At 56.5% G+C, this 25,561-nt stretch overlaps 9 protein-coding genes across 9 annotated transcripts; 5 read left to right on the top strand and 4 right to left on the bottom strand.

Moving 5' to 3' along the window:
- Window positions 1–1,502: 1,502 nt before the first annotated feature.
- On the top strand, window positions 1,503–2,601 carry LY79DRAFT_560989 (uncharacterized protein). The gene is made up of 2 exons (XM_060558381.1): window positions 1,503–1,799; window positions 1,856–2,601. The coding sequence occupies exons 1-2, from the start codon at window positions 1,660–1,662 to the stop codon at window positions 2,499–2,501; spliced, it is 786 nt and encodes a 261-aa protein (XP_060411656.1). The 5' UTR covers window positions 1,503–1,659; the 3' UTR covers window positions 2,502–2,601.
- Window positions 2,602–2,745: 144 nt separating this feature from the next.
- LY79DRAFT_520355 (DDHD domain-containing protein) lies at window positions 2,746–6,080 on the bottom strand (the record flags this gene model as incomplete). The annotated part of the gene is made up of 6 exons (XM_060555230.1): window positions 2,746–2,872; window positions 2,958–3,752; window positions 3,804–4,224; window positions 4,282–4,514; window positions 4,562–5,748; window positions 5,829–6,080. 6 exons carry the CDS (start codon window positions 6,078–6,080, stop codon window positions 2,746–2,748), a joined length of 3,015 nt encoding a protein of 1,004 aa, XP_060411655.1.
- A 1,623-nt stretch (window positions 6,081–7,703) lies between these two features.
- On the top strand, window positions 7,704–12,246 carry LY79DRAFT_520450 (RNA polymerase Rpb1; the record flags this gene model as incomplete). The annotated part of the gene is made up of 4 exons (XM_060555239.1): window positions 7,704–7,792; window positions 7,861–7,972; window positions 8,028–8,177; window positions 8,227–12,246. The coding sequence occupies 4 exons, from the start codon at window positions 7,704–7,706 to the stop codon at window positions 12,244–12,246; spliced, it is 4,371 nt and encodes a 1,456-aa protein (XP_060411654.1).
- Window positions 12,247–12,876: 630 nt separating this feature from the next.
- Window positions 12,877–14,094, top strand: LY79DRAFT_520428 (uncharacterized protein; the record flags this gene model as incomplete). The annotated part of the gene is made up of 2 exons (XM_060555237.1): window positions 12,877–13,381; window positions 13,436–14,094. The coding sequence occupies 2 exons, from the start codon at window positions 12,877–12,879 to the stop codon at window positions 14,092–14,094; spliced, it is 1,164 nt and encodes a 387-aa protein (XP_060411653.1).
- A 1,859-nt stretch (window positions 14,095–15,953) lies between these two features.
- Window positions 15,954–17,003, bottom strand: LY79DRAFT_298939 (uncharacterized protein). Its single transcript, XM_060552274.1, has one exon. The coding sequence runs from the start codon at window positions 16,657–16,659 to the stop codon at window positions 16,102–16,104; it is 558 nt and encodes a 185-aa protein (XP_060411652.1). The 5' UTR covers window positions 16,660–17,003; the 3' UTR covers window positions 15,954–16,101.
- LY79DRAFT_298938 (uncharacterized protein) lies at window positions 17,004–18,218 on the bottom strand. Its single transcript, XM_060552273.1, has one exon. It carries the CDS (start codon window positions 18,005–18,007, stop codon window positions 17,348–17,350), a length of 660 nt encoding a protein of 219 aa, XP_060411651.1. The 5' UTR covers window positions 18,008–18,218; the 3' UTR covers window positions 17,004–17,347.
- A 320-nt stretch (window positions 18,219–18,538) lies between these two features.
- Window positions 18,539–19,694, top strand: LY79DRAFT_560972 (uncharacterized protein). The gene is made up of 2 exons (XM_060558380.1): window positions 18,539–19,041; window positions 19,077–19,694. The coding sequence occupies exons 1-2, from the start codon at window positions 18,545–18,547 to the stop codon at window positions 19,207–19,209; spliced, it is 630 nt and encodes a 209-aa protein (XP_060411650.1). The 5' UTR covers window positions 18,539–18,544; the 3' UTR covers window positions 19,210–19,694.
- A 2,437-nt stretch (window positions 19,695–22,131) lies between these two features.
- Window positions 22,132–22,925, top strand: LY79DRAFT_592075 (uncharacterized protein; the record flags this gene model as incomplete). The annotated part of the gene is made up of 3 exons (XM_060561368.1): window positions 22,132–22,248; window positions 22,311–22,514; window positions 22,578–22,925. The coding sequence occupies 3 exons, from the start codon at window positions 22,132–22,134 to the stop codon at window positions 22,923–22,925; spliced, it is 669 nt and encodes a 222-aa protein (XP_060411649.1).
- A 661-nt stretch (window positions 22,926–23,586) lies between these two features.
- LY79DRAFT_520397 (cellulose-growth-specific protein) lies at window positions 23,587–24,718 on the bottom strand (the record flags this gene model as incomplete). Its single annotated transcript, XM_060555234.1, has 7 exons — window positions 23,587–23,631; window positions 23,696–23,750; window positions 23,813–23,957; window positions 24,064–24,173; window positions 24,237–24,334; window positions 24,390–24,568; window positions 24,655–24,718. 7 exons carry the CDS (start codon window positions 24,716–24,718, stop codon window positions 23,587–23,589), a joined length of 696 nt encoding a protein of 231 aa, XP_060411648.1.
- Window positions 24,719–25,561: the final 843 nt, after the last annotated feature.

Here is a 25,561-nt window from a genome sequence, read left to right as displayed (position 1 = left end):
GCAAGTCAAGGTTCAAGAACAGGGTTGAACGGGCCGGCAAAAGGCTGCGCAAATCAATGCTGCGTTGCGCTGCGCTGTGCTGTGCCTTGGGAATGCGAGAGATAGAGACTTACGTAGGTGCTGTGCTGTGCTGTGCTGCTTCGCTTTGCTTGTTCTCTGTTGGCGGGGGCGGGGAGAGGGGCCATTGATGTAATCGTACAGGCATTAGCTGGCCCGAGCACATTGGGTGTCTACATCTATCCGTACAGGTACAAGCGCGCCAGCATGTATTCGTGGCTCGGAATTCGTACAAGTACATCGTCTCGGATGGTTGGTACCTTACAGCGCAGGAAATGGAAGTGGGTAGGCAGGCACGATGTAGGTTCCTAGCAGCCCGACGAGCGCGGCAGGGTACATCCGTCGCGACCGCTTACATAACAAGCATGCCAGACCTGCCACCCGAAGCAACCCAAAGCCAAAAACCACGGCCGTCGGGTTGCACAGAAATACAGCGGGAAGCCTGATTCAATCCGCCCAAAGCGGGTCCCTTTCCTGACAGATACCTTGGCAGTATGTACGTACCTAGTAAGGTCCGGCCATCAGCCATAGCATAGCCACAACGACTTGCGTAACGCGGCGACAGCTTGTCATGTGCGTATGCGATTGCCTGAGTGAGCGAGCGAGCCTCCGTCTTGCGTAACGCGCCAACGTACATAGTACGTACGTACGCCCAGTCGCAGTCTATCATTTTCGCATGTACAGGTGTATATCCAGTATTCGCAGCATCTGCCCGTCCGTCTACTTATAAACGAGACGACTCGGAGACGTGTTTGCAAACATAACTCGGGCCCATGCAGGCAGTCAATATCCTCCTCCTCCACCCGCACGTGGCTCGCCAGGCACCGAGACACATATGGTCTGCGAATCCACGAGTCCTTTGCAGAACCGACATGTGTGCAACCCAATAGTACATTACCACATTGCTTCTTCGTGGGTCCGCCTCCTTCATGTGGCCCGCCTGCTGCTGCTGCTGCTGCCTCTCCACCGTTGTCTCTCTCGTCTGGCCTCACATGGCCCAACACGCCTGCCCGACCTTGGAGCAAGGTGCCCGATCAACATACTACAATACTACGGATACCTACGCTTGCTGCCTGTGGTTGTATCCCACCCCGACTTACACGCCCGTGCTCCCTTGCCCTGATTGCCTGTTAGACCCCTCCCCCCCTCGTCCGTAGGCCGATTCAGGCAATGTTCTGGAACCCCCAGGTGCAGGGAATGAGGGGAGTACAAACATCTACCTGCCTACCTACCTACACTACCAGTTAGGTACGGAGTACACCACCTACCGTATGTACATAGTAGGTAGCTAAGGTAGCAACAAAATGGGGATGTCACCTGGTAACGAAGGCTTGTCATTATAATGCACTGTGTAAACATACCTACTGAGCGTGATCACATACAGTACCAAAGGTAGAAATGCACAGTCCCCGCTCCCCCCACCTCGAATTTTCTGACGTCGATGCAGTCAGTCACCATCACACTGGTCATGAACATCCAGCTCAACGTCTTGATCTTGAGCTTCACATAACTCAGGATTCGAGCAAGCATCTCGAATCCCCGAGTAGCGTACCGCCATCCCGGGAACCCTTCTCATCCTTCCAGTCTCACTCAGAAATCACCATGGCCGCCGTCTGCAAAGCCTGCGAGGACCCCCTCGTCATCGTCCTCGAACCCGAGAGCGACGACGAGGGCCACGCCGCCGACGACACCCAGACCGTCCCCGACGACCTCGAGCTGCCTTGCGGCTGCCACTTCCACTGGTGAGAAAGAAAGCCCAACTCGGACCCAGAGGAGACTCGCTCACCCATTCAAACAGGCAATGCCTCCTGGACCTGTCCCAGGACATCGCCATATCCCTCAACTGCCCCTCGTGCCAGAAGTACCTCCCCTCAAACACCCAGGGCCCCTCCGTCACAAACCCCTTCCTGAACACCCCGCCCGGCACCGCCATCCTTACCCGCTACGTCAACGAGGGCGGCCTCCAGGACGCCCTTGACATCCTCCCCAACATCACCGAGGAGGCCTACCTCGCCTCCAACCCCGACGCCCGTCCCGCCCGCGCCTACCACCTCATGTGCGCCGAGGGCGACGTTCAGGGTGTCGTCGACCTGCTCCAGGACGCCAACGAGGAACTCGCCGGTGACGTCGCTCAGCTCGCCCAGCTCATCCGCTACCAGGATCCTCTCGCCGGTGGCATGAGCGCCCTGCACCTCGCCCTCGACAAGGAGCACGAGGAGGTCGTCTGGCTGCTGCTCTGGATTGCCTCGCCCCTACCCACCGACCTCTTCCCCGTCTCGGCCCGCCAGGCCGCCGAGGCCCTGCAGATTGTGCGCCTGACCAACGACACCGCCGAGGATATCCGTGCCCTACGCACCGACGCCGGCCAGACGGCCGAGGACGTCGCCAGGACCAAGCCCGCCCGTTGGGGAGCCTTGGTCGACGCCGGCATCCTGCGCGCATGAGTAGTTTGAGCAGTTTAAGCAGCTAAAAACAAACAGAAAAACGACCAAAAGATACCCCCCAGTGCGTCTTCTAGTGGAAAAGAATTTTTTTTTTTTAAAGTCTCCAGATACGAATGGGTCACTTGAAGAAATGTATGCTTCTATTTTATGAAATAAAAACAAAATCCTCGTAATCAACCGACTTGCCCCGCCCAGCACGTCTGATTTGAAAGTGAAGGAAGAAAAAAAAAGGAAAAAAAAAAGTCTATCTGCGGTCTGCCCGCGATCTGTTAGAAAGAAGCTGTGAGAGGATAAAGTGGCTAACGTCCTCGTCAGACCAGTAACTCATGTGCGAAGCAATCGTGTTCATCGGGTTGAAGTCCAGGACGCTCCTGTTGGGCTTGTCAGTACACACCGTCGAGCGCTCGCCTCATGGCTGAGAGAGGGGGTAGGGGGTCTCTTTCCCTCTCGACTTACTCCTGAATACTGTAATCCACACGCCCGTTGCGATTAAGAGCACGCACCTTCATCTCCTCCCGGCGCAGCTTCTGCGCCTTACGCTCTGCCTCGATCCAGTCCGCCCTGCCGCCATCGTCGTCGTCCGTCTTGGGCAGATCCATGCGCTTCTCCTGGAACTTGGAGTAGAGCGTCTCCAGCTCGTCGTCAATCAGCGTCATCTCGTTGCCGCTGATGCTGGTACGCCCGACCATGGCCTTGGAATCCGCAAGCTGTTTCTTCCGCTCGTTGGTCTTCGCCTCCAGCTTCGACACGTCCGAGATCACGCCGCCGTCGGCAATGTTGGTCCCCGCTCCAGAAACCTGAGATGGAGCATTCGCCGAGTTCATCTTGGCTACGTCTTCGTTGCTGAGGCCCAGACTGCGGTTGAGCAGGTTGCTCGCGATCCCTGCGCTCAAGCTAGACCACAGCCCGCTGACGCTCTGTCCAACCTTCATGCCGATACCTGACAGACCTTGCTGGGCCACGTTGCCAAAGATGCCCTTCTTGGTGTACGGCAACACCTGGGGCTTCAATGTCGACATGGCAGGTGAGATCAGGGGCTCTAGCCTGTAGCTGATGGGGTCTGAGGGATGAAAGATGTTGAAGAGCTGCGAGGCCTTGGGCGATGACACGGAGTGAGGGAGCCCGGTAATTGCAGAGATCCTGTGGGCTGGAGTTGATGGCGTCGCCGCCAGAAAGGGGTCATCCATCAAATCTGGATTCAGAGGACTTTCCGACGGACGGGCGTTAGCGAGGTGGCGAGCTGAAATGGTCCTTCAACGAGGTCAGCGTGCGGTCTCGTTTAAGTGACCTCGGTCAACTTACCGTCCCTTGAGCATCTGGAACAAGCCCACCGGGGATCCTAGGCAGTAAAAGTCTTCCACGTCGAACTCGAACCGGAGCTCATTGGCCTCTCGATCCCGGGAACCCTGGGCCTTCTCCTGTGATGGCCAGAAGCGGAGAGGATTCCGGGGGCTCTCCTGCCCTTTGGGCTTCTCCTTCTGCCGGCATAGGATGTCGAATATGATGGCGGAGCCGAGAGAGTGCCCTACAATATGGACCTTGCCCTTGAATTCTGGATTCCGTTCAAGGAACAGCTTGTAGATTCGATTGGATTCTTTCAGCACAATCTCCGAAATCTGTTCCCTGTAGGCACTTTGGTAGAGCAAAACATCAAGCGCGAGGTCGGAAATCAGAGACCTAGCGAAAGCCACACCTTCGATGGTGATATCCTCAAGGGAAGGGTCTGGATATCGTTTGTCAGATAACTTGCCGCTGAAATAATAAGGCCGCCAGAACTTACACTCGTCCTCGTCTAGAGCGGCATCACCAATGTCTAGCTCGTTCTTCTTCTCCCGTCTCTTGGGGAAGTCGAGGAGATGCCTCCAGCACACAGGCAGAACCTGCACGCGGCAGTTTCTCTGGCCATCTTCGAGCTCCGAGTTCAGAGCCCGCAGGTCCGCAGAGCTGGAGTATACGGATTTGAAGTTTTTGCGCAGGACATTGACGTCGTGAACAAAGTTGATGCTTTCCATGCTGCTCAAGTCAGTCCTGGAGCTCCTCGCGCCGTAGCCGAGACTTACCGTATACTCAGGAGTTGGCCAATGCCGTGCGTGACGAGAACCAGATGCTCGATTTCGCGTCCTTGAGTTTCGCCAAGCTGGCCGTTGTAGTCGTTTTCAATCTCCTTCTCCTCGCGTTTCCGAATCTCCTCTTCCTGCTCCTCTTGGTTCCGCTCGGCTCCCTCCATTAGTGACGAGATCTGCTGTTGAAGGGAGTCCTCCTCGTTGCCGTTCTTCTCGGCACGTGAGAGGTCGTCATTGGACTGAAACGGCGCGGAAGCAGGCGGCGCAGATCTCCTCTTGAGCAGCTTTTGCTGTTTCTCGTCAAGCTGTGAGGTGGCAGTGGCATCAGTAGGGGTGGACGGCTGCTTCTCCTTCTTGTTTTTGGCCACATCGGAATAGCCCCTCACCAGCTTGACACCACTCATGAAACCGCCCCCCGAGAATCTTTCGTACATGGTGGAGGTCACCCATGAGAGCATGCTGTCGGACGTGAGCCATGCTGTGCTTGCGTCCTGATACGTGGCGATGCTGTTCATCCAGGCGCCGAACAAGCGGTGCGACGACGGCTGGTGCTGGCTTTGAGGTCCAAGTACTTTGCTGCTGCTCTCTGTGGTTGGAGTTGTTGGGGCGGCGGTCTTGAGGTTGTCGAGGGACGCTTTCGGGGTCACGCCCTTGGTTTTCGTGTCCTTGTTCTTGGAGTCACTGCGAACCCTCGGGTTCGGGTACATCCAGGGCTTGACCTTGAGGTAGCCCTCCTCCAACTGCGAAGCCAGATTCTCTTCACATGGCCGTAAGGACGAGCCTTCTTCATAAAACCAGGTACCGCGGCGGACTTCGTAGACAGGGCCGAGCCAGTAGACGGGGGATAGCTCTCGGTTTTCGATGTCGACGTCGAAAAGATAATCTTCGTGTACGGGAACCCGTGTTTTGGGGCCCTGGGCACCTTCGGGGCTGGTCTCCAAGCTGCTGTGGTTGCTATCTTCGTCGGTATCCCTGCGGCCACGGCGCGAGCCCGCCGACACGTTCCGCAACGACCGGTCGCCTCTTCTCTTCTCCGAATCTTCAAGCAGGCGCTGGTATGTAGCCTCGATAGCGCGTGAGTCTAGCTTTGAAAAAGGAACGAACTTCTTGGGCTGGGGCGGAGGCTTGGCATCATCGGCAGGTTTCGATTTGTCTCGGAGAAACTGGGGTTTGCGCTTGGGTACCTGGCGGAAGTATGTGAGCAAGACGAATGGCCGTTTGTTTGGAGAGGGGGGAGAGTGGGCTATGGGGTGGGCGCCCCTACATCAGTTGCGTGGTACCAGAGCACGTTCAGAGGAGGACAGTCGGCGGGGTAGCTCTTGATGCTCTGGCCGTACAAATGGGTGATGCTGTGGTCGCCAGGGCGGGAGTTTTGACTCTGCACGGGGGGCGGAGGAGGATCCTTGGGGGTCTGGGTTGGTGTTGTGCTCCGGGCGCCGGCCCACGGGTTGATGGAGTCGACAGCGGACGACAGGTAGGACTTTTCGGGTTTGCGGTCAGGGCCGCTGGGAGCCATGGCTTGCGACTGGGCCGAGTGCCATGCGGCGAAAGTGTGACGGGATGACCAACAAGGGCGAGAGGCGGTGGTGTTGACGTGGCAGAGGTTCGACGGTTTGTAATGTCGTCCCCAAGCCTGGCTGGAGCGATGGACGGTGGACGCCAACTTGACAAACGCAAGGCAGGGAGGAGGAGCACTTTATCTTTATCGGTGCATGAACGTCAGGGCGACCGAGAGGACGGGAGCGTCGGAGTGGACGGCACCGGATTGTAGGTAGGGCGGTCGGTCTCGGAGAGCTGGTTGAGGGCGGGACCCAGGAATGCTGGTTTCAGGCTGGAGTAAGTAACAAGGTTGAGGCGTCGACAACGGGACGGGGCGGGGGAAATGCGGTGTAGTGAAGTATTTGTCTTTGTTAGAGAGTCGAAGAATGCCTATGGGTGTAATGCATGTGAGAGAGGGCGAGAGGAGGCTCTGCTCTCTTTACTATTCAAATGGGGGGACAAGGTGTGCTTTTTGGGACAACCAGGTGAGTCGAGTCCTTTGGTGTAGGTATATTTGTATTGTATGCATGCATGCATGTATGTATGTATGTGTGTGTATGTATATGGATCGGGAGAGACAGCTATAGTCTGACTAGGAACAGGACAGAATACAGGTAGGTAGCTATGATGAAGGGCTCCAGTCATCTGTCTCCAAACCAATCTCCAGTCAGCTGCGGTGTAGTAGCACGAGGGAAGGGAGGTCCCGCGTCCAGGGACCCCATGACGCACTTTGAAGTCCCGTGTCGAATAAATGGAAAGAGAGCAGCAGACACGCAGGCAGGTAAGGACAGACAGACACTTACTAGTAGGTAGGTGGGCAGGTAGGTAGGCAGGTACCTGGGTACCTTGAGGAAATGGGTGATCGCGGGGCAGCTGCAGCTCCAGCTGGAAAGGCACCCCATCGTACCTAGGTACCTTGCCTACCTCCCTTCCCTTAGGTACCTGCCTGGATCCTAGGGAGGTGCGTAAGTACGTACCTCTTTGCCCGCTTTATGCTTCATGGAAACTCACCCCCACTGGCTTACCTCATCTCCCGCCACAAGCGAGGAACCTGCACCCTCCAATCTTTGCACCTTTGTGACACGGAGCTGGGCCACCACGGTACCAATGTGGGTGGGGCGAGCTGCGCTGCGTTTTTCGATGGTGGGGTACGACCTGCACGCAGTACCAGTACATCCCTCTTTGCACGTCCCGCGCCGCCTCTCGTTGTGCCTGTCTCCGTCTCGTCAAAATTTCCAGAAACCATCTCCAATTCAGACGACGCCGACTGAACAACCAACCAGCCAACCAACCCCAAATGACCGCCTTGCCTTAGCACTCTTGTCGTTCAGACTCGATATCCTCCTATCCGATCCTCTTCCTAATTGTTGGCCGCCTACGATCATGACCCAGCCACGAATGCGCAAATCCATCCACATCCATTTCAGCCGGTAGACTTTGACCCCTCCGACCGAGGCCTTGACTCACCTGCCGACAACGCCGCCACCATCACCGCCACTACCACGATAACTACGGCCACGATCACGACCGCAAGTTCCTCGTATCCCTACCACTCAGTGGCTCCTCGACGAGTGCATTTGCATCCCCGACCACATTCGCAATGGCCACCACAACCACCGTGACTCCCGTCAAGTCCCAGCTTGTCGACAAGCTGCCTAAGCGGTTCAAGGGCATCAAGTTTGGCATCCAGTCAGTCCCGCCCGCCTTGCATGCGCCCTGCGGTTTGCACCCATGCTGATCCCTCTGCTCCTTGTCAGGTCCAACCAAGATATCGCGAACCAAGCCGTCCTTGAAGTTTCCGATCGCCTCCTCTACGACATTGAGAAGAACAGAGCACCCTACCAGCATGGCCCCCTCGATCCTCGTCTCGTAAGCGATCCCTTCCCGCCTACCCCCCCATCCTCTCTAACACGTCTGGTCACAGGGTACTTCGAGCAAGACGGGCAAATGCGCAACCTGCCAGGAGTCTCTCCAGAACTGCACAGGCCATTTCGGCCATGTCAGGCTTCCTCTGCCTGCCTTTCACATCGGCTACTTGCGCTTCGTCATGATGATATTGCAGGATATCTGCAAGGTGAGAATCCCGGTGCTCGTCGGTTTTGAGCACGACTAACACGAGACAGGACTGCGGCAAAGTCCTCCTCACAGAGTCCGAGAGACGGGCCTTCTTGAAGGAACTCCGACGGCCGCTTTTGGACAACCTACGGCGGTCGCAGATCTGCAAACGCATCAACGAGCAGTGTAGGAAGGTCAAAAACTGCATGTATTGCGGTTCTGTCCAAGGCCAAATTAGAAAGGTCGGCGTTCTCAAGCTGGCCCACGACAAATTCGTCACATACAACAAGTCCACCTCGGCCAAGAAGGTGCCTCCCGAGAGCAAGATCAAGTTCGACGAGTCCTTCAGCGAGGCGAGGAAGAACAATGCCGAGCTCGACAAACATTTGCGCAAGGCCATGGAGGACATGAACCCCCTGAGGGTCCTCAATCTTTTCAAGATGATCAGTCCCAGCGACTGCGAACTTCTCGGCCTGGATCCCGCCGAGGGTCGTCCCGAGATGTTCATCTGGCAGTTCCTGCCTGCGCCCCCCGTATGCATCCGACCCTCAGTCGCCCAGGACAACGCCAGCAACGAGGACGATATCACGACGAAACTTGCCGACATCGTCTGGGTCAGCGGCATGATCCGCTCGGCGCTACAGAAGGGCTCGCCCGTCCAGACCATCATGGAGCAGTGGGAGTACCTCCAACTCCAGGTCGCCATGTACGTCAACAGCGACGTGCCAGGTCTGCAGCAGCCGGGTTTCGGCAAGGCTGTGCGAGGTTTCTGTCAACGGCTGAAGGGAAAGCAAGGCCGATTCCGCGGCAACTTGTCTGGAAAGCGTGTTGATTTCTCCGGACGTACCGTCATTTCGCCCGATCCCAACCTTGGCATTGACCAGGTCGCCGTTCCGCAGCTTGTCGCCAAGAACCTGACGTACCCGGAGCGGGTGTCTGACTACAACATTGCAAAGTTGAAGGAGTGCGTTCGAAACGGGCCCAGCATCTGGCCGGGTGCGCAACAGGTCATCAAGAAGGACGACGGAGGCTACAAGATCTCGTTGAAGTTCGGCAACAGGAACCAAGTCGCCCAAGATCTCAAGATTGGTGACGTTGTCGAACGTCACCTGGAAGACAACGACATCGTCCTCTTCAACCGTCAGCCATCTCTCCACAAGCTCAGTATCATGAGCCACTTGGTCAAGGTGCGGCCTTGGAGGACATTCCGCCTAAACGAGTGTGTATGTGGTCCCTACAACGCAGATTTCGACGGGGACGAGATGAATCTTCACGTGCCGCAGACGGAAGAAGCCCGCGCAGAGGCCATTAACCTCATGGGCGTCAAACACAACCTGGCGACACCCAAGAACGGAGAACCCGTCATTGCTGCCACACAGGATTTCATCACTGCCGCCTATCTGCTGAGCAGCAAAGACAACTTCTTCGACCGCAAGACGTTCACCTACATTTGCATGCACATGATGGACGGCAAGGTCCACCTTGACCTGCCTCCTCCCGCTGTCTTGAAGCCCAAGGCTCTGTGGACTGGCAAGCAAGTCTTCAACATGATGATGCGACCCAACAAGGAGAGCCCGGTCAAGATCAACCTGGATGCCAAGTGCAGAGAATACAAGGCCAGGGCCGGACAATGCCCCGATATGGACCCCGAGGACGCATGGCTGGTCATTCGCAACTCGGAGGTCATGTGTGGTGTGATGGACAAGTCGACTGTCGGTGACGGAAAGAAGGACTCGGTCTTCTACGTCATCCTGAGAGACTTTGGCCCAGACGCGGCCGTCGCCACGATGAACCGGCTTGCGAAGCTGTGTGCTCGGCACCTGACCAACCGCGGTTTCTCCATCGGTATCGGCGACGTTTTCCCCACGGAGAGGCTGCTGGAGAAGAAGAGCACACTCGTCAAGACTGCGAGCCTCGAGGTCGACGTGCTGATCGACAAGTACAAGAAGAACAAGCTTGAAAAGGCCACGGGTTGTTCAATGGAGCAGACCCTCGAGAACTCCATTTCTGGTCTTTTGAGCAAGGTCAGAACGCAAGCCGGTGCTCACTGCATCGAAACGCTCAGCAAGAACAACGCGCCGCTGGTCATGGCCAAGTGCGGATCCAAGGGTTCGAACATCAACGTGGCGCAGATGGTCGCTCTAGTCGGGCAGCAGATTATTGGTGGCAAGCGTGTCGCCGATGGTTTCCAGGACAGAACACTTCCTCATTTCCACAAGAACGCCCCACAGCCGCCGTCGAAGGGTTTCGTCGAGAACAGCTTCTACTCGGGTCTCTTGCCCACCGAATTCATCTTCCACGCCATGTCCGGACGTGAAGGCCTGGTCGATACCGCCGTCAAGACGGCAGAGACCGGATACATGTCTCGCAGACTGATGAAGTCTTTGGAAGATCTCTCGACCCAGTACGACGACACTGTACGAACCTCTGGCGGCGGCATTGTGCAGTTCCAATTTGGTGCCGACAAGCTGGACCCAGTCGACATGGAAGCTTCGGCGAAGCCTGTAAACTTTGACCGAACATTTTCCCACGCCGAGAATCTGACTTGGAATAACGAGGAACCGGCTTTGCTTCCCGACGAAATCGTCCGGTACTGTGACAGTATGCTCTCCCGGGAACGGGCACGCTACCCGCGAAAGTCTCTCTTGGGTGACCTGACGCTCGATTACGACAACGAAGAGGAAAGGTACACCGACGAGCACGAAGGCGCGAGAGACTTTTTGCGGTCCCTCGAGTCCTACGTCGGTGCCCGAGCCCAAAAGCTCCGCCGTCTGATGGAACTGACGGGTCTCACGGCCAACGCCGACAGCATGGACGTTGATATGGACCAGGAAGAGATGAGGCACAAGAAGGCGTTTGCGGAGAAGGTAGCCAAGGTGTCGGAAACGACGTTGAGGCTGTTTATCAAACTGTGCTTGGAGAAGTACAAGAAGGCGCACGTCGAGCCTGGCCATGCCGTTGGCGCCGTCGGTGCGCAATCGATTGGTGAGCCGGGAACCCAGATGACGCTGAAGACGTTCCATTTTGCCGGTGTCGCCGGTATGAGTATCACACAGGGTGTGCCGCGTATCAAGGAAATCATCAACGCCTCCAAAGTCATCAGCACCCCCGTCATCACGTGCCCGCTGGTGCAGAACAGAGAGATGACGGCCGCTCGAATTGTCAAGGCACGCATTGAAAAGACGTTTGTCGAGGACATCTTGAGCTACATCGAAGACGAGTGGTTTGCGGAGTCTGGCAACGTCGTCCTAAAGGTCGACATGGACGCTCTGTCCGACATGCAGCTCGGCATCACTCTGGGGGATGTCGCCGAGGCCATTTGCAAGCACAAGAAGATGAAGGTTTCGAGGTCGGACATGCACATCGGCGCGGGAAGGATCGAAATCCGCGTCCGCCTCGATGAGTCGGCCGCCGCCAAGCGTGCTGTCAAGGCCAAGCCGGTGGACGAGCTTGGGGATCTTCTGGTGCGGGCCAACTACCTTCGGCGGACGATCCCGACGGTGGCCATCTCGGGCTACCCCTTGGCCACCCGCGCCATTATTCAAACATCTGAGCAGGAAACCCACACTGTGCTGGTCGAAGGATACGGCCTGCTCTCGTGCATGAACACGGAGGGCGTCGACGGACGAAGAGTAAAGACGAACAACGTCATGGAGTGCCGAGACGTGCTGGGCATCGAGGCCGCAAGAAGCACGATTGCTTACGAAATCGGAGAAGTTATGGGAGACATGAACATCGACCCGCGTCACATGCAGCTACTCGCGGACGTCATGACGTACAAGGGCGAGGTCCTGGGCATCACGAGATTCGGTCTCTCCAAGATGAGAGACAGCGTCCTGCAGTTGGCTTCATTCGAGAAGACGCCAGACCACCTCTTCGAGGCGGCGGCCGGCATGAAGACGGACCAGATCGAAGGTGTGAGCGAGTGTATCATCATGGGCCAGACCATGACGGTTGGAACCGGCGCGTTCCACGTGGTCCGTCGGCTTGCCCTGGAGAAGGGAGACGTGGGCCAGCGCAAGCCGGCGTTTGAAGACGCGTGGGCGGCCGAGACGACACTGAAGCGGAAATCGAGACGAAACGTCTAAGAGGGATGATACACACGGAGTTATCGCGCAGAGGCATTGGCGTCCATCAACGACACGAGGACTGTATAGTTTGTAAGGGATGATGCCACAAGGAGGTAATTTGCGCAAAATATCAAATTTTTTTTTTTTGGCATAAATTCATTTCCATTTTTCTTTTGAACTAAGCAAGGTCAATTGAGACGAAGAGAGGAAGAATACATCAACACTATGCGAGAAATGTTTGGTTTTTGTGAAGCCCGCTGATGGCCAAAAGGTAGCCGCACGTCACGTGCGGGCGTGTCCAAAGCGCGTTGGTCAATTCCCCCCAGTTTCCTCGATGTCCGTTGCCCCGCGTCTCGATGACGAAATGAGGGCAAACCACACCCGCCGGCACAACCAACACCTTTCAGTCATCCATCTTATCGCTGGATAGCACGGTAATAGGGGCAGTCATCGAGAATTGATGCAACAATCGATCGATCCCGAACGGTTTGTCGATACACGCCAGTATCTCAGCCATGTGTGGAAGATATGCTCTGGCTTTGGTGAAGTCTCTCTCTCTCCCTCGCACATCATATCACAGCCTTGATTTGCCGAATCGACACCAAGACTAATTCAATCGGGGCGCAGCGACCATCGCAGATCAGGCGCATGTTGGAGGCTGACGACATGCCTGTCGATGATGCACCAGAAGACGAGGGGCAGGGCTCTCCTCGCCAGACGTACAACTTTGCGCCAGGCTATCACGGCGTCGTGTATCGCGCCGACGTCCCTGACCGTGGGGCGGGGCATAGCCACGATGGCAAGAACAACGAGCGGGATGAAACGACCGCGGAAGCCACATCGGACCATCACGGAGAGACTGGCAGAGTCAGGTACAGGATGCAATCGATGCAATGGGGCCTCATCCCGTTCTGGACGAAGCGCGATCCCGGCTATTCGACGATTTCCAAGACGATCAATTGTCGCTCTGACTCGCTCGCCACACCCGGCGGTATGTGGTCGACCATGAAAGCGGGTAAAAGGTGCGTTGTCGTTGCCCAGGGGTTCTATGAGTGGCTCAAGAACGGCAAGGAGAAGATCCCCCATTTCATCAGGCGTAAGGACGGCCAGATGATGTGCTTTGCCGGGCTCTGGGACTGCGTCAAGTATGAGGGTGAGGCCAAAGTTACCTTTCAACCTTGCTTGGCGGTGGCTGAATTCTGACTAGATTCCAACGACAAACGGTACACCTACACCATCATCACTACGGACTCCAACAAGCAACTCAAGTTTTTGCATGACAGGATGCCCGTCATTTTCAATCTCGGCTCCCAGGAGATCAAGATCTGGCTCGATCCCGAGCGGCACGAGTGGTCCAAGGAGCTCCAGGGTCTTTTGAAACCTTTCGACGGCGAGCTCGATTGCTATCCCGTCAGCAAGGAGGTTGGCAAGGTCGGCAACAACTCTCCATCCTTCATCATACCCGTGGCGAGTAAGGAGAACAAGTCCAACATTGCCAATTTCTTTGACAACGCATCGTCAAAGCGCAAGCCCAAACAATCAGAGGAGGAGCCCACGGTCGAGGTGGAGATGACGATAGCAATGGAGCAATCGCGGAAAGAAGACAGTAATGATCAGCCGCTGCCAGGCGTGATGGCCAAGGCGGTCAAAGACGTAGATGGGCAGGTCAAGGCAGGGATCAAGCGGGAAGCGCCCAACGTCACGGACGCGGACCAGCAGCCGGCACCAAAGAGGATGGCGTCGAGGGCCTCGCCTCAGAAGACGAGACAAAGTAAGATCAGCGCCACGAGCAACGGGAGCAAGAGTCCCGTCAAGCAGGGGGATGGGACGCAAAAGATCACAAAGTTCTTCGCCAACAGTGCGTAACTGCTGTGGCCAGCGTAAAGGAGGTTGAACCCAGCAAGGCTGGATGAAGGGATGGCAGCAATATAACGGACGATGTTGATACCTTTGGCGTTTCTGGATCCCCAAAAAAGACAAGGCGTCAAATGACGGTCGAGTGCTCCTCCCTCCCACACCACCAAAAAAGGCTTCAGGTAGCAAGGGTCGAGCAGGGCGCGCGGGTGTCCCTCCTCGCTGCTCAAGTCCACGAGCAAGCGGGCAGCGTAGTGAGTGCAGTGAGCGCCACGCCACGGGTTTAGGTTCTCCTGACATGACGCTCGGGTGGGTGTTGGACATAAGCTCAACCACTAAGGATAGTTCTGCATGGTTAGATAGGGTTTGATCTCCAAGACCATTCGAGGCTAAAAAATCTTAAATTCTTATAGGATTGAGTAAAAAAAGGAAGGAAAGAAAATAGGCCGGTACGAGATTCGAAGCCGCCGTGTCCGGTCCTCCTCGTCGTTGGACCGGACCGAAAATGACTTTTTGGCCCGTCCGACAACACCCCAAGACTCGGTTTCGCGCCTTGGAATCAAGGTATTCGTGTGTGTGTGTGTGTACAGGCTGCTGCAGTAGTCTGAAGATGTCAACCGGGTTCCGCAGATGAGAAGCCCACAGGTAGGGTAGACCAACGCCATGGGGGCTGGTAGAGTACGCCACTCTCTCGCCTTGGCTCCTTGGCAGAACAGATGGTTGTCTGACGCTGTGAACAATGGCAGTGCGTCTGGGTTACTAGGGCTGGCGGAGAAAGAGAGAGAGAGGGGGGGGAGACAGACAGACAGACAGACAGACAGGCGAGAGGCGAGAGGGAACATCAGAATGGTTGCCGAAATCCCGGTGAAATTGCTCACTCACTCGATGTTCATCGGTAGATGCCAAGACCAAAATAAAGAAAAACGGGTGATGATAACTTCAAAGATGCGCGGGGCCCAGAAAGCCCCAGAGATGGGCGTAGTCATCACAAACCAACAATTATCGAGGTGCTTTCTGAAAATAGGCTGCTTGGTGTATACACCACCGAGCTTTTGTCCATCTTCGTATAGAATGGACTCGCAGACTCGTCTGCAGCTGCTCTACTTACCCCGCAGAGCCCAGCCCTGGACGCTCCGTGCCAAGTTCGCCAAGTTGAGATAGAGCCTGGAGCCCACCGACTAGCGGGAGGCTTCAAGGCGTAGGACGGAGAGGCATTTGGTGTCGGTGACGATGCAATTGGGGGGGGGAGGGAATGGATTTTGAGTGTGGGGGGTGAGTGAGTGAGCGAGCGAGTGAGTGAGCGGGTGAGTGAGAGATGGGATGGGGAAAATGAGGCATGGCGAACGAGTCAATCAAACAATTGCATGGTAAGGAACCTGGACGATTCCAACCACAGGACCTGTCCGTCATGGAGGGGAAGAACATTTGTGGTTCAATTCAATGGCGATGCGATGCATGTGGGCTCGGGCAGAACATGACTTGTCGTGGATGGATGGTGTCACGGACAACAGACAAGCAAATGTGTGTGTGTGTGTATGAGTGTATCTACATTTGGTCGGACTGCGCGCTCTGACCCTCGGATGGCTGGCGGATCCGAAGGGGACTGTTCCGTCGGGCGGCGAAGATGGGTCCGGCAAGCCAGTCAGTCCACGGCCCGGTTGAACAACGTCGTGGTCAAGAGAGAGAGAGAGAGAGAGAGAGAGAGAGGGAGAGAGTGTGTGTGAGCAGCTGAGACGATACTGGATGAAGGCTGGATGGTGTTGGACAGAAACGATCCAGAAGGAGGCCAAATTGGGAACGGATGTTGGTGCGTAAGTTTTCTCCCTTGTCTTTTTTTTTTTTTCCTCTTCTTTTTTCTTTCTCCTCCATCTCTCTTTCGTTTCCGTTGCTTTTTTCATTGATTTATTTATTTCTACGTGAATAACGCCCCAGAGTTGGGACGAGACGAGGTGGACGAAGTGGACGGGGAGACAGGATTGGCCATCCGCCCCCCCCGTTTCTCCACCTTGTTCCCAGGGTTCAAGACGTCAAACGTCGACATGCTTGTGTGGCTTCACACTCGGGGCCGAGCTCGCGTCGCGAGGGAACCAGGGACGAGGGGTGGGGGGAAGTCAATCTGCGGCGACAGCGGTTGGCAGGGTCTACGCCGACGGTGTTCGACAAGAGATGCCGGCACTCAACCAGGTCGCCGTCGGTCGGCCAAAGGTAGTGAGTGGGTGGTTGCTGAGTGGTTTGTGTTGCCGTCGAGAGAGTTGCAGTAAATATCATGTGTACGTACCACCAGCCCTTTTTTTTTTTCTTTTCTTTTTTTCTTTCTTCATGCTCCATGATACCCACCTTCTTCCCCGGTCTGATGTTTCTGACAACGGGCGAGGAGGGACCAACCAAGGATTGGGGCGGGGAGTTGTGCATCATCTCCGGCCATGCAAGAGAATGGGAGGGGGTTCGACTTGATGGTGCGTCCGTTCGTTGACACGTTTCAAATGCAAAGGCAGCGTTAGCAGCCACGGATGAAATGTCTGCGTGCATCACCGGGCGGACGAGTGAATGAGAAGATGAGAGAATGAGGGAGTACATGCAATGATGGGAAAGGAAGAAAAGAAAAGGAAAAAAGGGGGGCCTCAGAGAGTGGCGGCCCCTTGGTGAATTCCGCAAGCCCCGTATTCCTCCGCCGCCGTCTAATGGAAAGTGGATCCCCGTCTTCCGGTCCGTGGGACCCGCTTTTCCTCATCTTGCCGGGCCACCGGGCGGCGGCCGTCGCGAGGTACACAGCAGGTGCACGCGAGAGTTGCATTGCCCAAGGTATGTGATGCATGTATCTGGTCGGTAGTGGGGTAGGCGAGTAAGCACCCAGGTGTAGGTATCCAGGTGCTCATATCATCTACTCCCCTCCCCCTCTCCCTCCCCCTCTCCCTTCCCCTCTCCCCACCTCTTCCCTTCCCTCCCCCCTGCTTGTCTCTCAGTCGAAACGTTTGCAGGAACTAGTCCGTAAGTTGACCTTGGTGGGGAGAAAGGGAAGGGAAGGGGGTAGGGGAGGGGAGGGTATTTGTCCAAAAAGCATTGACGTCGAGGCAGAAAGAAAGAAAGACATGGGATATGGCCAGATGCAGGGTCTCGCTGTATCATTTGCCATGTCGAGTTGAGTCGGGAATGGGGGCTCTCTGACTGCCTTAGGTCTGGTAACTCGAAAAAGCCCGTCTTTCAAGGCCAAACCGGCCACGACAGTAGAGTTTCCCAGCTTCTCGACGGGTTTGGTCGAGGACTATTAACCAAGGCCAAATTGTGTTTTCGGTGCTCTTTTGGTCCGCTCCCCCCTGGCCAGGCTACCTAGGAAAGTCAAAAAGAAAGGGGGGGGGGAGAGGAGGAAAGTAAGAGGGACGGCGAGAACTGGACCCCTTCTGTGAACGCTGCCCGGGCGAGGCGGAGGAGGAAGAGGAGCACAGAGAAGAAGAGGAGGACCGGGAGGAAGAACTGGCGGGAGAGGAGGGGGGCAGGGAGGGGAGGAAGAGGAGGAGGTGGAGGAGGTGGAGGAGGAGGAGGAGGAGGAGGAGGCACTCCTTGCTTCGCGAGCGCCCGCACACTGCGTCCCCCGCCCCTGGCACCCCCGAAGGTTTCGTGAGGTGGTGACACTGTATAATATTCTCATCGTCACCCTGTGGTGCTCTCTGCTGGGTGCTGGTTGGACGACAAGCCATGCGCGGAAAGGGACGGGTTGGTGGCAACCCCCGGCACCGTCGAATGGGATATTGGGACGACGGCGGGTCGAGACAGCACGGCATACCAAGTGTAAGTAAGTGTACTGCACCGCCCACAAGAAAAGAATACGCTCGACGCGACACCCCACGGCCCTGCACACGGCTGTAAGAAGCTTCGCGGCAGCGCCCTTGACCCCGGCCCCCGCCCCCGCCCCCGGCGCCGATCCCATCCTGGGCTGGGCTGGACCGGGCTGGGCTGGACCGGGCTGGGCTGGGCTGGGGTCAACACGGTGGCTGGGAAGATGCGCCGAAGCTTCGGGGGAAGACGCCAAGCCTTCGGTGCAGCATCGGACGAGGGGCTTGGTGGGTGGCGACAGGCTCCTGGGACACGATAATAATATCCCGCAAGGGGCAAGGGATTTTCCAGCGACCCCAACGCTCGAGGATAAGCTTATTCTGGGCTGACATGAAGCCCAGTTGGTTTTTTTTTTTTTTTTTGTCGTTGTAGGTGTTGTTGTTGTTGTTGCTGCTGTTCTCGTTGTTGTTAGTACACTCTGCTCCTATCCTTTTTCTCCTCTCAGCCTCGTCCTCCCTCATCGGTCTCGTTCGACGGTGTTTTTTCCTTGCTCCCCTCCAACCCCTCCCAAAAAAACTAACTTTGATGGCAGGGGATGGGGAGTGCGTACGATGGGGAGAGGGGGTGTGGAGATGGGGGGGGGAGGGGTTGGAGACTATTGCTAGCCAAGGAACGAATGTCGAATGCTTCCATGTGCGTTCTGTTTCTGTTTCTGTCTCTGTCTCTCTCTCTCTCTCTCTCTCTGCGTGTGCGTCTCTCTCCCTCTCTTTCTATCTTTCTCTTTTTCTCCGTTTCTCCTTTTCTCTTGGCCGACCTTGGTTCTGCATCGATGCCCAGCCCGCTTTCGAGAGTGTATGACGACGACGACGCCGACGCTGCCGAAGCCGCCGAATCGAGTCCGACGTACCCGAACTGGCGCCGTTGCACCACCCATGGTGTCTTGCTGGGGTCAGACAGGCAGGGCCTCGACGCCGTTAGGGCTGAGATCAGAGTGCTTGGAGACATGTGCACGATTGACGGCCGATCCGTTTTGGGCCACGTTTCCTGCTCTGGCCACATGAGGGCTGTGGGTGGAACTGGCCCATGCTCTCTCCCCCCCCGTCTTTCTCTTGTGCTCGGAGCCGAAATAAAGTACCGGGAGCGTTTTGTTTGTTTTGGTGTGCCAGGCCCGGTGCTGCTGCTGCTGCTGTTGATCATGATGTGATGCATGACGGGCTCGACAGGCATGCTTCCCAAAGTCAAAAGGAGTCGGGTCCAATGGAATTGAGTTGGAGAGGGAAACCCAGGAGGGCTGCATGCAGTCTTGGGCCCCTTGGCAGACAAGAAGGTTTTTGGGTTTCGTCGATCCGTTCTTAGCGAGACTACCAAATCCCCTCCCTCTTGGCGTCGGCACCATGAGGGCATCCGCACGGGATCGTCACCTGGGATCCTTTGGACGGATTCCATTGTCCTTACGCATTCATCCATTACCCACGAAGCCTGAGTCAGGATGGGGATGCAGATGGAATGAAGAAATTACGAAGTTGGAAAACATAAAACATGAAAACCAAAATAGAAATAGAACAAAACTTGTCTGAAATTAACAAAATGAAGAAGGGAAAAAACCAACCGACTAAACTGGGGGGAGAGATAGAGAGATGGAGAGACAGAGATAGAGAGACAGAGAGACGGAGAGATACAGAGACAGAGAGACAGAGAGAGGTTCTTAGCGCGCCTCCACTTTGCGAGACACCGAGATGCCGGGAGATGCCCTCGAGACAGGACGGTTGACGACTTGACCGAGGGCAACGGATGAGAAGGAGACACAGAAACACTACAGACGGACAGACGGACAGACGGACAGACGGACAGACGGACAGACAGACAGAGAGAAAGAGACGGGATCAAACCAAACAGCTCTGACCCGCGCGCACATACATCATCGGTCGCCGCTCTACTTTGCTTGCTTGCTTGATGCACGAGGAACCGCTGGGAAAACGGGGAATGCAAAGCAAAGCAAAGCAACGGACGCGATACGTACTCCCGTCAAGCAGTCGCCCAAACATTCAAAGATCAGCAGTCATGACAACCGGGTTTTCTTCTTCTTTTTCCTTCTTTTGAATCTGATTTCTTGGGGCTAAACTGGCAGGGCTTGAGCGCGTCTCAGACGTTGGACTGTCCCGTCCCGAGTCTCTGTCTCTGTCTCATTCTCATTCACTCTCATTCTCATTCACTCTCACTCTCACTCACTCTCACTGTCACTAGTTTGTTTAACCTCTCGCTCCCGCCCATCAATCACTCACTCACTCACCCACCCGCTTGCTTGCTACTCGCCGACTGCCTCCCCTGTCTGCTACGCGTCCACTCTCACCGCTGCCCTCTTTTGTCAGTGGTTCGTGGTGAACGTGGCTTCTTGTGTGTGCACATGTCAGCCAAGTTCGCTGCCAGGCCAGGCCCTGTTCTGTCCTTGGCCCAGTTGCCCCCGCACGCAAATCACTCTTGTCTCCGTCTTTCTCCGTCCGTCCTTCTCCTCTTCTCTGACTGGACGGACGCCAACGTCGCTGAGCTGCATGGCGTCTCACTAAGTTACCCGTAGCAGATTCCAGAGACATTCGTCCGTACAACGGCCACCCCTGATGGGGGGGGGGGGGGGGGGCAGATGATATCACGAACGGATGAGACCGAGCTCGCCTTGGCTCTCTGGCTCGTGTGTCTTACAGGGCTAACGCCACTGGCAGGAAATAAGGTATTGGGAACCATGTCCGAGGCTAGCTAGCCTGGCCAAGGCCAAGGCCAGGGATTAGTTCCCGTCAAAGAATGCTGGGATCCCTTCCGCGGCCAGAGGGAATCCCTCACACCACTCGGGGGCAGCCTCACCTCACTACCTAGCTCTCTTTCTCACCCGTCCTACTCTGTCTGTCTGTCTGTCTGTCTGTCTGTCTGTCTCACATTCTCTCACTCTCTCCCTCTCCTTTCCTTTTTCTCTCAACGATGATCAGCGCCCGGGATGAGCGGCGGGCCCACAACATCCCGAGCAGTGCTTCTATTCCCGGCACGTCCCCGTGCGCTCTCTCGCTCGTCTTTCGGGTCTCCATCTCTGGCCGGAAACACGCGACTGGTCTGTCGGCATCGCGGCATCCAACGGACCCAATCCGGAGAAGAGGTCATGCTCGTCTCTGCTCTGTCTGCGTCTCACCGCGCGAGAATTATGCGCCCCCCTCCACAACAGTAAACGCAGCTTGTTTTTGACCCTGAGAGAGAGAGAGAGAGAGAGAGAGAGAGAGAGAGAGAGAGAGAGAGAGAGAGAACTCGGCAAGACGAGGTTCGCGTACTCCAAATCCGACCAGCATGTGTGCTGCGTTACTCTATTTGCGTTAGCGTCTGGTTGAGGCACCACCCTGGACACACATCCTCATTCACATTCACATCCGTCCACTCATCCACTCGTACACTCATACACACACACACACACAAACATCCACACCCGCACCCATACACACACGGACATCTACTCCTACCCATGCACCGAGAGCCTCGCACCCTCGATTCAAACATCCACAGGGAACACGGACGTCGGCGGCTCCCCCCACCCCTGCCTTTCCCTCCAACCCGAGCCCAACGTCAGTCGAGCCATACCCTCCCCCCTCCCCTGTGCGCCATTGACATACGTACAGTGGTGGACCATCACGCCACTGAATACCGAGTCCCAGCTACGAAAAGGCTGAGATGCCCATACGGGCAGACATGGGAGTAACTGACTCCATATGCAGGTCCTCACTCGCCTCTTTCGTCACCGTACGCCAGTCCGCTACCCCCAATGTCCTCATTGGTGGTTCCAGCCAAGTTCCCCCATGCTTCCATGTTCTCCATGTTCCTTACACCAGGCCCCTGTCTTCTTCTTCTTTCGCCGCCGCTAGTCGTAGACTCGTCGTATCTTTTCATCCCCTCTCGGACATGACCTGGCGATGTCTCCCTCTCACCTGATAAAAAGATAAAATCTATATAAACGCCCTGCCACCCCCCTTCTCCCTCCCAGGCCGCCACGCTGCTGTCTGTCTGTCTGTATCCCATCTCATACCCCCACACCTTGGCCATCCCACATCTTGAAAACCATCTTGTATCCTCGAGCAAGTGAATCCTATCATAGTATCATTGTCATCAACCCACATCACCGCCATTGTTGATAAACTACTGCTCGCCATCTTGCCCACATTGTTCTCGTTGCCCGCCGACGCAGAAGGGTGAAGAAGAGAGAAGAGAGGAGAGAGAGAAGAGTCAACCTACCGGACGACGCCTACCATGAACAGCTCATCATCATCCGAGTACCAGGCATATGCCATGCCTTCCGGCTTCTCATCCATGACAGCCGGCAACACACCCTACGACATCATCTCGGCACACTTTGCTTCACGCCTGGTATGCTCAGCCCGCTGCACTCTCGTCGGTGGGGAATGGGAAGGCTAACGTGTGCTTGCCAGGCGTCCAACGAGAACGGCTACTGCACACCGTCATTACTCTGGTCGGGCCCGCCGAGCCCGACCTCAAGCATAGACACCAGCAAGGGCGGCGACTCACATGACGACGGGCACTCCACCACCAGCGCGTCAGAAGACCCCTCGCAGTCGGCCCAGAAGGGCCGGAGGGCCAACAGATACAAGAACTGCAGCGAGTCGGTGCTTTCGGTGAGCTCATCACACCCCGGCCACGGCATCGCCACCCGCATGCGACTAACACCCCTTCCCCAGAAGCGCCGCGCCCAGAACCGCGCCAACCAGCGCGCCTACCGGAAGCGCAAGGAGCAGCGCCTCGAGGAGCTCCAGCAGCAGCTCGACGACATGAGCCAGAAGAACGACGCCCTTTGCTGCGCCTACAGGCTCCTGGCCAACGAGTGCAGCCGTCTCCGGGCGAACCAGATGCCCGTCGGCCAGCCGGCAGCCCCCTGGGACCTCAACGGGTCTGGTAGCCTGGCCTTGGACATGGCCGCGCTGAACACCTACCGCGTCGGGCCCATGACGGCGTCGAGTCCCGTTCCCGAGTCATATCTTGACTTCCCGGGGAGCCCCGATAAAATGTGGAACCCCTTTTCGTCGTGAAGCCGGCCGCGGGGGGCCCGGCGGAGTGGAGCTTTGTTTGGCGGAGACGGAGACGGAGACGGAGATGATGACGATGACCATGACGATGATCGGCCCGGTCGGTGTGGGCCGATCGCCGATGACTGGCGGGACCTTTTAACGATTTGTGACGTTCTCAATGATCCACTGGAGGTGTTGAAGTTTCTTGGAAAACTTGAGGCGTTTCTCAAGTTTATCTTTTTTGTTTTGTCTGCTTTTCTTATGGGAGGGGACAGCGTGGTTCGGACAATTTTCTTTCGCTGCTTTTGGTCCCAGTGACCGGAGTCATGGTGTTGGCAAACGTCCCCTCCCCCCCCCCCCCCCCCCCCCCCCCCTCCGGAGTGAAATCGTCCGGGGCGTATTAGAGTCACGGAATGGCAGCAATGCCAACAGTACCAGGCTGTGCGACTGCACGCAGATCTTGGCAGACAGAATATATCAAAGTTTCTGGTGAAACCAGCTTGTCCGCTCTCCTATATATACACAACCCTGTTCCTGCATGTCGTCGACCAACCTCACATACATGCATACATGGGGAAGGAGTGTTCGTATGTCCATTTACGCCAAGGCACGACGTAATGTGATGTATCTTGGTGTGACGAGACTACCCTCTTGATCCCGCCTTGGCTTGCGTTACTCTATATCAGCACGTGGCGAGGGGCCCTCCTGGGATGGTGTACGTCGTCGGCTGCGAGGGTGTGTCAGTTTGGTTCGTCGACAAGATGCTCCTGATCGGAGAGACTCAGGCTTACCACAGGGTAATAGATGTTGATCATGATGCCCGGCTCGGTGCCCGTGTACGCGCCGCTAGTGGGGAGAAGGGGGTGTTAGCAAGCCAGCGACAGGATCACTACTGGGGGTGGACGTACGGAAACTTGACAGCCGGGGAGAACTGGCCGCTTCCGGATCCAGTCACCTTGATCTGTGCGCATGAGATGTAGAACTGGGCCCCGCCCTTGGTGCTGGCCTGGTGCAGCCCTATCTGCTCGATTCGGAGGAGGTACTCTCCCGGGGCTAACGTTCATCCGCACGGATCAGTCTCGAAGGCCATCACGCGGAGAAAAAGAGGGGGGGGGAGAGAAGGAGGGGATGATGGGGAGAGGCGGGCAGCATGACGTACGTGTGCACGATGGGATCTGGAAGTTGAATGCGGCCTTGTTCGAGGCGGGGAACTTGATCTGACCGTTGCCGGTCTGCGCCCCGAGCTCCCAGATTTTGAACCATTGCCCGCTTTATTTTTTGAATCCGTACGTCAGTAAGAGTTGTGCGTTGGGGATGATGCTGGAAACTCACCTTCCATCGTAGTTCTTGACGCCGGCGGACCCGGCGGGGGAGAGCCAGACGGTGACGGGGCCGTCGTGGTAGATGGCCTGGTCCATGGCGAAGCCGACCTGCGCGAGCGTTAGAGGGACGAGCTGCGCAAAGAGCAAGGAGAGGGAAGCATACGGTCGATCCGGCCAGGACGGTGGCGACCCCCGTCGCCGAGCCCGACGAGAGGCCGCCGGCGTTGCAGACAATGTCCTTGCTCGTGACGTCGACGACAGGGCTGTTGTAGTTTGTGTTCCTCCGGACGTTCACGTACTCGCCCGTGTTTTGGCCCGCGACCACGAGGCTCGTGAAGCGGTCTGAGCGGGGGAGGGGGGGGGGGAAGGTCAGTCACGGAGGCACTCCGGGGGTGGGCCGGGGGGTCCCGTTGCGGACGACGACTTACAGTGAGCCGAGGCGAGGTCGCAAAAGGCGGCGAGACCGGCCAGGACTGGAACGAAAGTCTTCATCTTGGGAAGAAAGAAACGCCCTTTGGGAAACTGGCAGAGACTGCTGGCGATGGATAGGCAGAGATGCAGAGGGGCAGAGTGGCAGAGGGTTCGCAGAGCTGTTTCTGGAGAAGCAAAGATGAGAAAGGGGGGATTCCCGGCAGCGGTCAGCATTGACTTATAGCACACAAACACACACATCCCCATCGCGAGTCGTTCTTCACCCTTTTTGCCGGCGCCAGCACGATGACCAGCACCATCAAGATCAAGATCAACGGGCCCCGGCCACCCTCCCTGGGCTGCGTTCGGAAAATACGGGCCCAGCGTCCGCGGCTCCGTCCCTGCACTTGCCTAATGGGAAACAAATGGCTGTCGAAGTTAGATTGCCGAGTCGTCCCGATGTGACTTGGCTGAATATAGCCGGTGAATTTTCCCGTGTTACGGGGGAGAACCCCCGTCCCCTCCCGGGCCGCACGTATAGTGGATGATTCACATGGCGGCCAGGCGCATACACACTCTGCGTGGTAGGCCCGGACAAGCACGCCAAGACGACGAACCCATGGGCTTCTGAGTTCTTGGCATTGGTGGCGATCTCGCAGTCAGACCCAATCCAAGAGGCGTGACGATAGACACATGGCTTCAATGAACCGGCTAGCTCTGCAACTGCCGTGATTGGGGAGGATCGGTGGCGTGTGGTGTTGGCAGCGCGGCCGCTCACTCTTATTATGCACGCGACCTGCTCTGAACCTTGCGCAGTCTGTCGATATATGGTTTGCCTAAAGTGAGGAGAAACATGACCACCCATCACTCGGACCGCGGGCCTGGATCCTGGAAGACCATGAGCCTTGGCTACAAACCTTCAGT

The sequence above is a fragment of the Colletotrichum navitas genome (assembly GCF_030913465.1).
Source record: "Colletotrichum navitas strain CBS 125086 chromosome Unknown LY79scaffold_53, whole genome shotgun sequence".
In the NCBI taxonomy this organism is placed as follows: Eukaryota; Fungi; Ascomycota; class Sordariomycetes; order Glomerellales; family Glomerellaceae; genus Colletotrichum; species Colletotrichum navitas.
The sequence above is the reverse complement of the archived record's forward strand: the minus strand, read 5'-3'. Positions and strand labels throughout refer to the sequence as shown.

Excerpts from the sequence above, each read along its gene's own strand:
- LY79DRAFT_298938 (XM_060552273.1), bottom strand. The coding sequence starts at position 18,007 with ATGGGATCGGCGCCGGGGGCGGGGGCGGGGGCCGGGGTCAAGGGCGCT.
- LY79DRAFT_560989 (XM_060558381.1), top strand. The coding sequence starts at position 1,660 with ATGGCCGCCGTCTGCAAAGCCTGCGAGGACCCCCTCGTCATCGTCCTC. Across the intron at positions 1,800-1,855 it reads TGCGGCTGCCACTTCCACTG|GCAATGCCTCCTGGACCTGT; the intron begins GTGAGAAAGAAA and ends CCATTCAAACAG.
- LY79DRAFT_560972 (XM_060558380.1), top strand. The coding sequence starts at position 18,545 with ATGTGCGTTCTGTTTCTGTTTCTGTCTCTGTCTCTCTCTCTCTCTCTC. Across the intron at positions 19,042-19,076 it reads CCGGTGCTGCTGCTGCTGCT|GCATGCTTCCCAAAGTCAAA; the intron begins GTTGATCATGAT and ends CGGGCTCGACAG.
- LY79DRAFT_298939 (XM_060552274.1), bottom strand. The coding sequence starts at position 16,659 with ATGTACTCCCTCATTCTCTCATCTTCTCATTCACTCGTCCGCCCGGTG.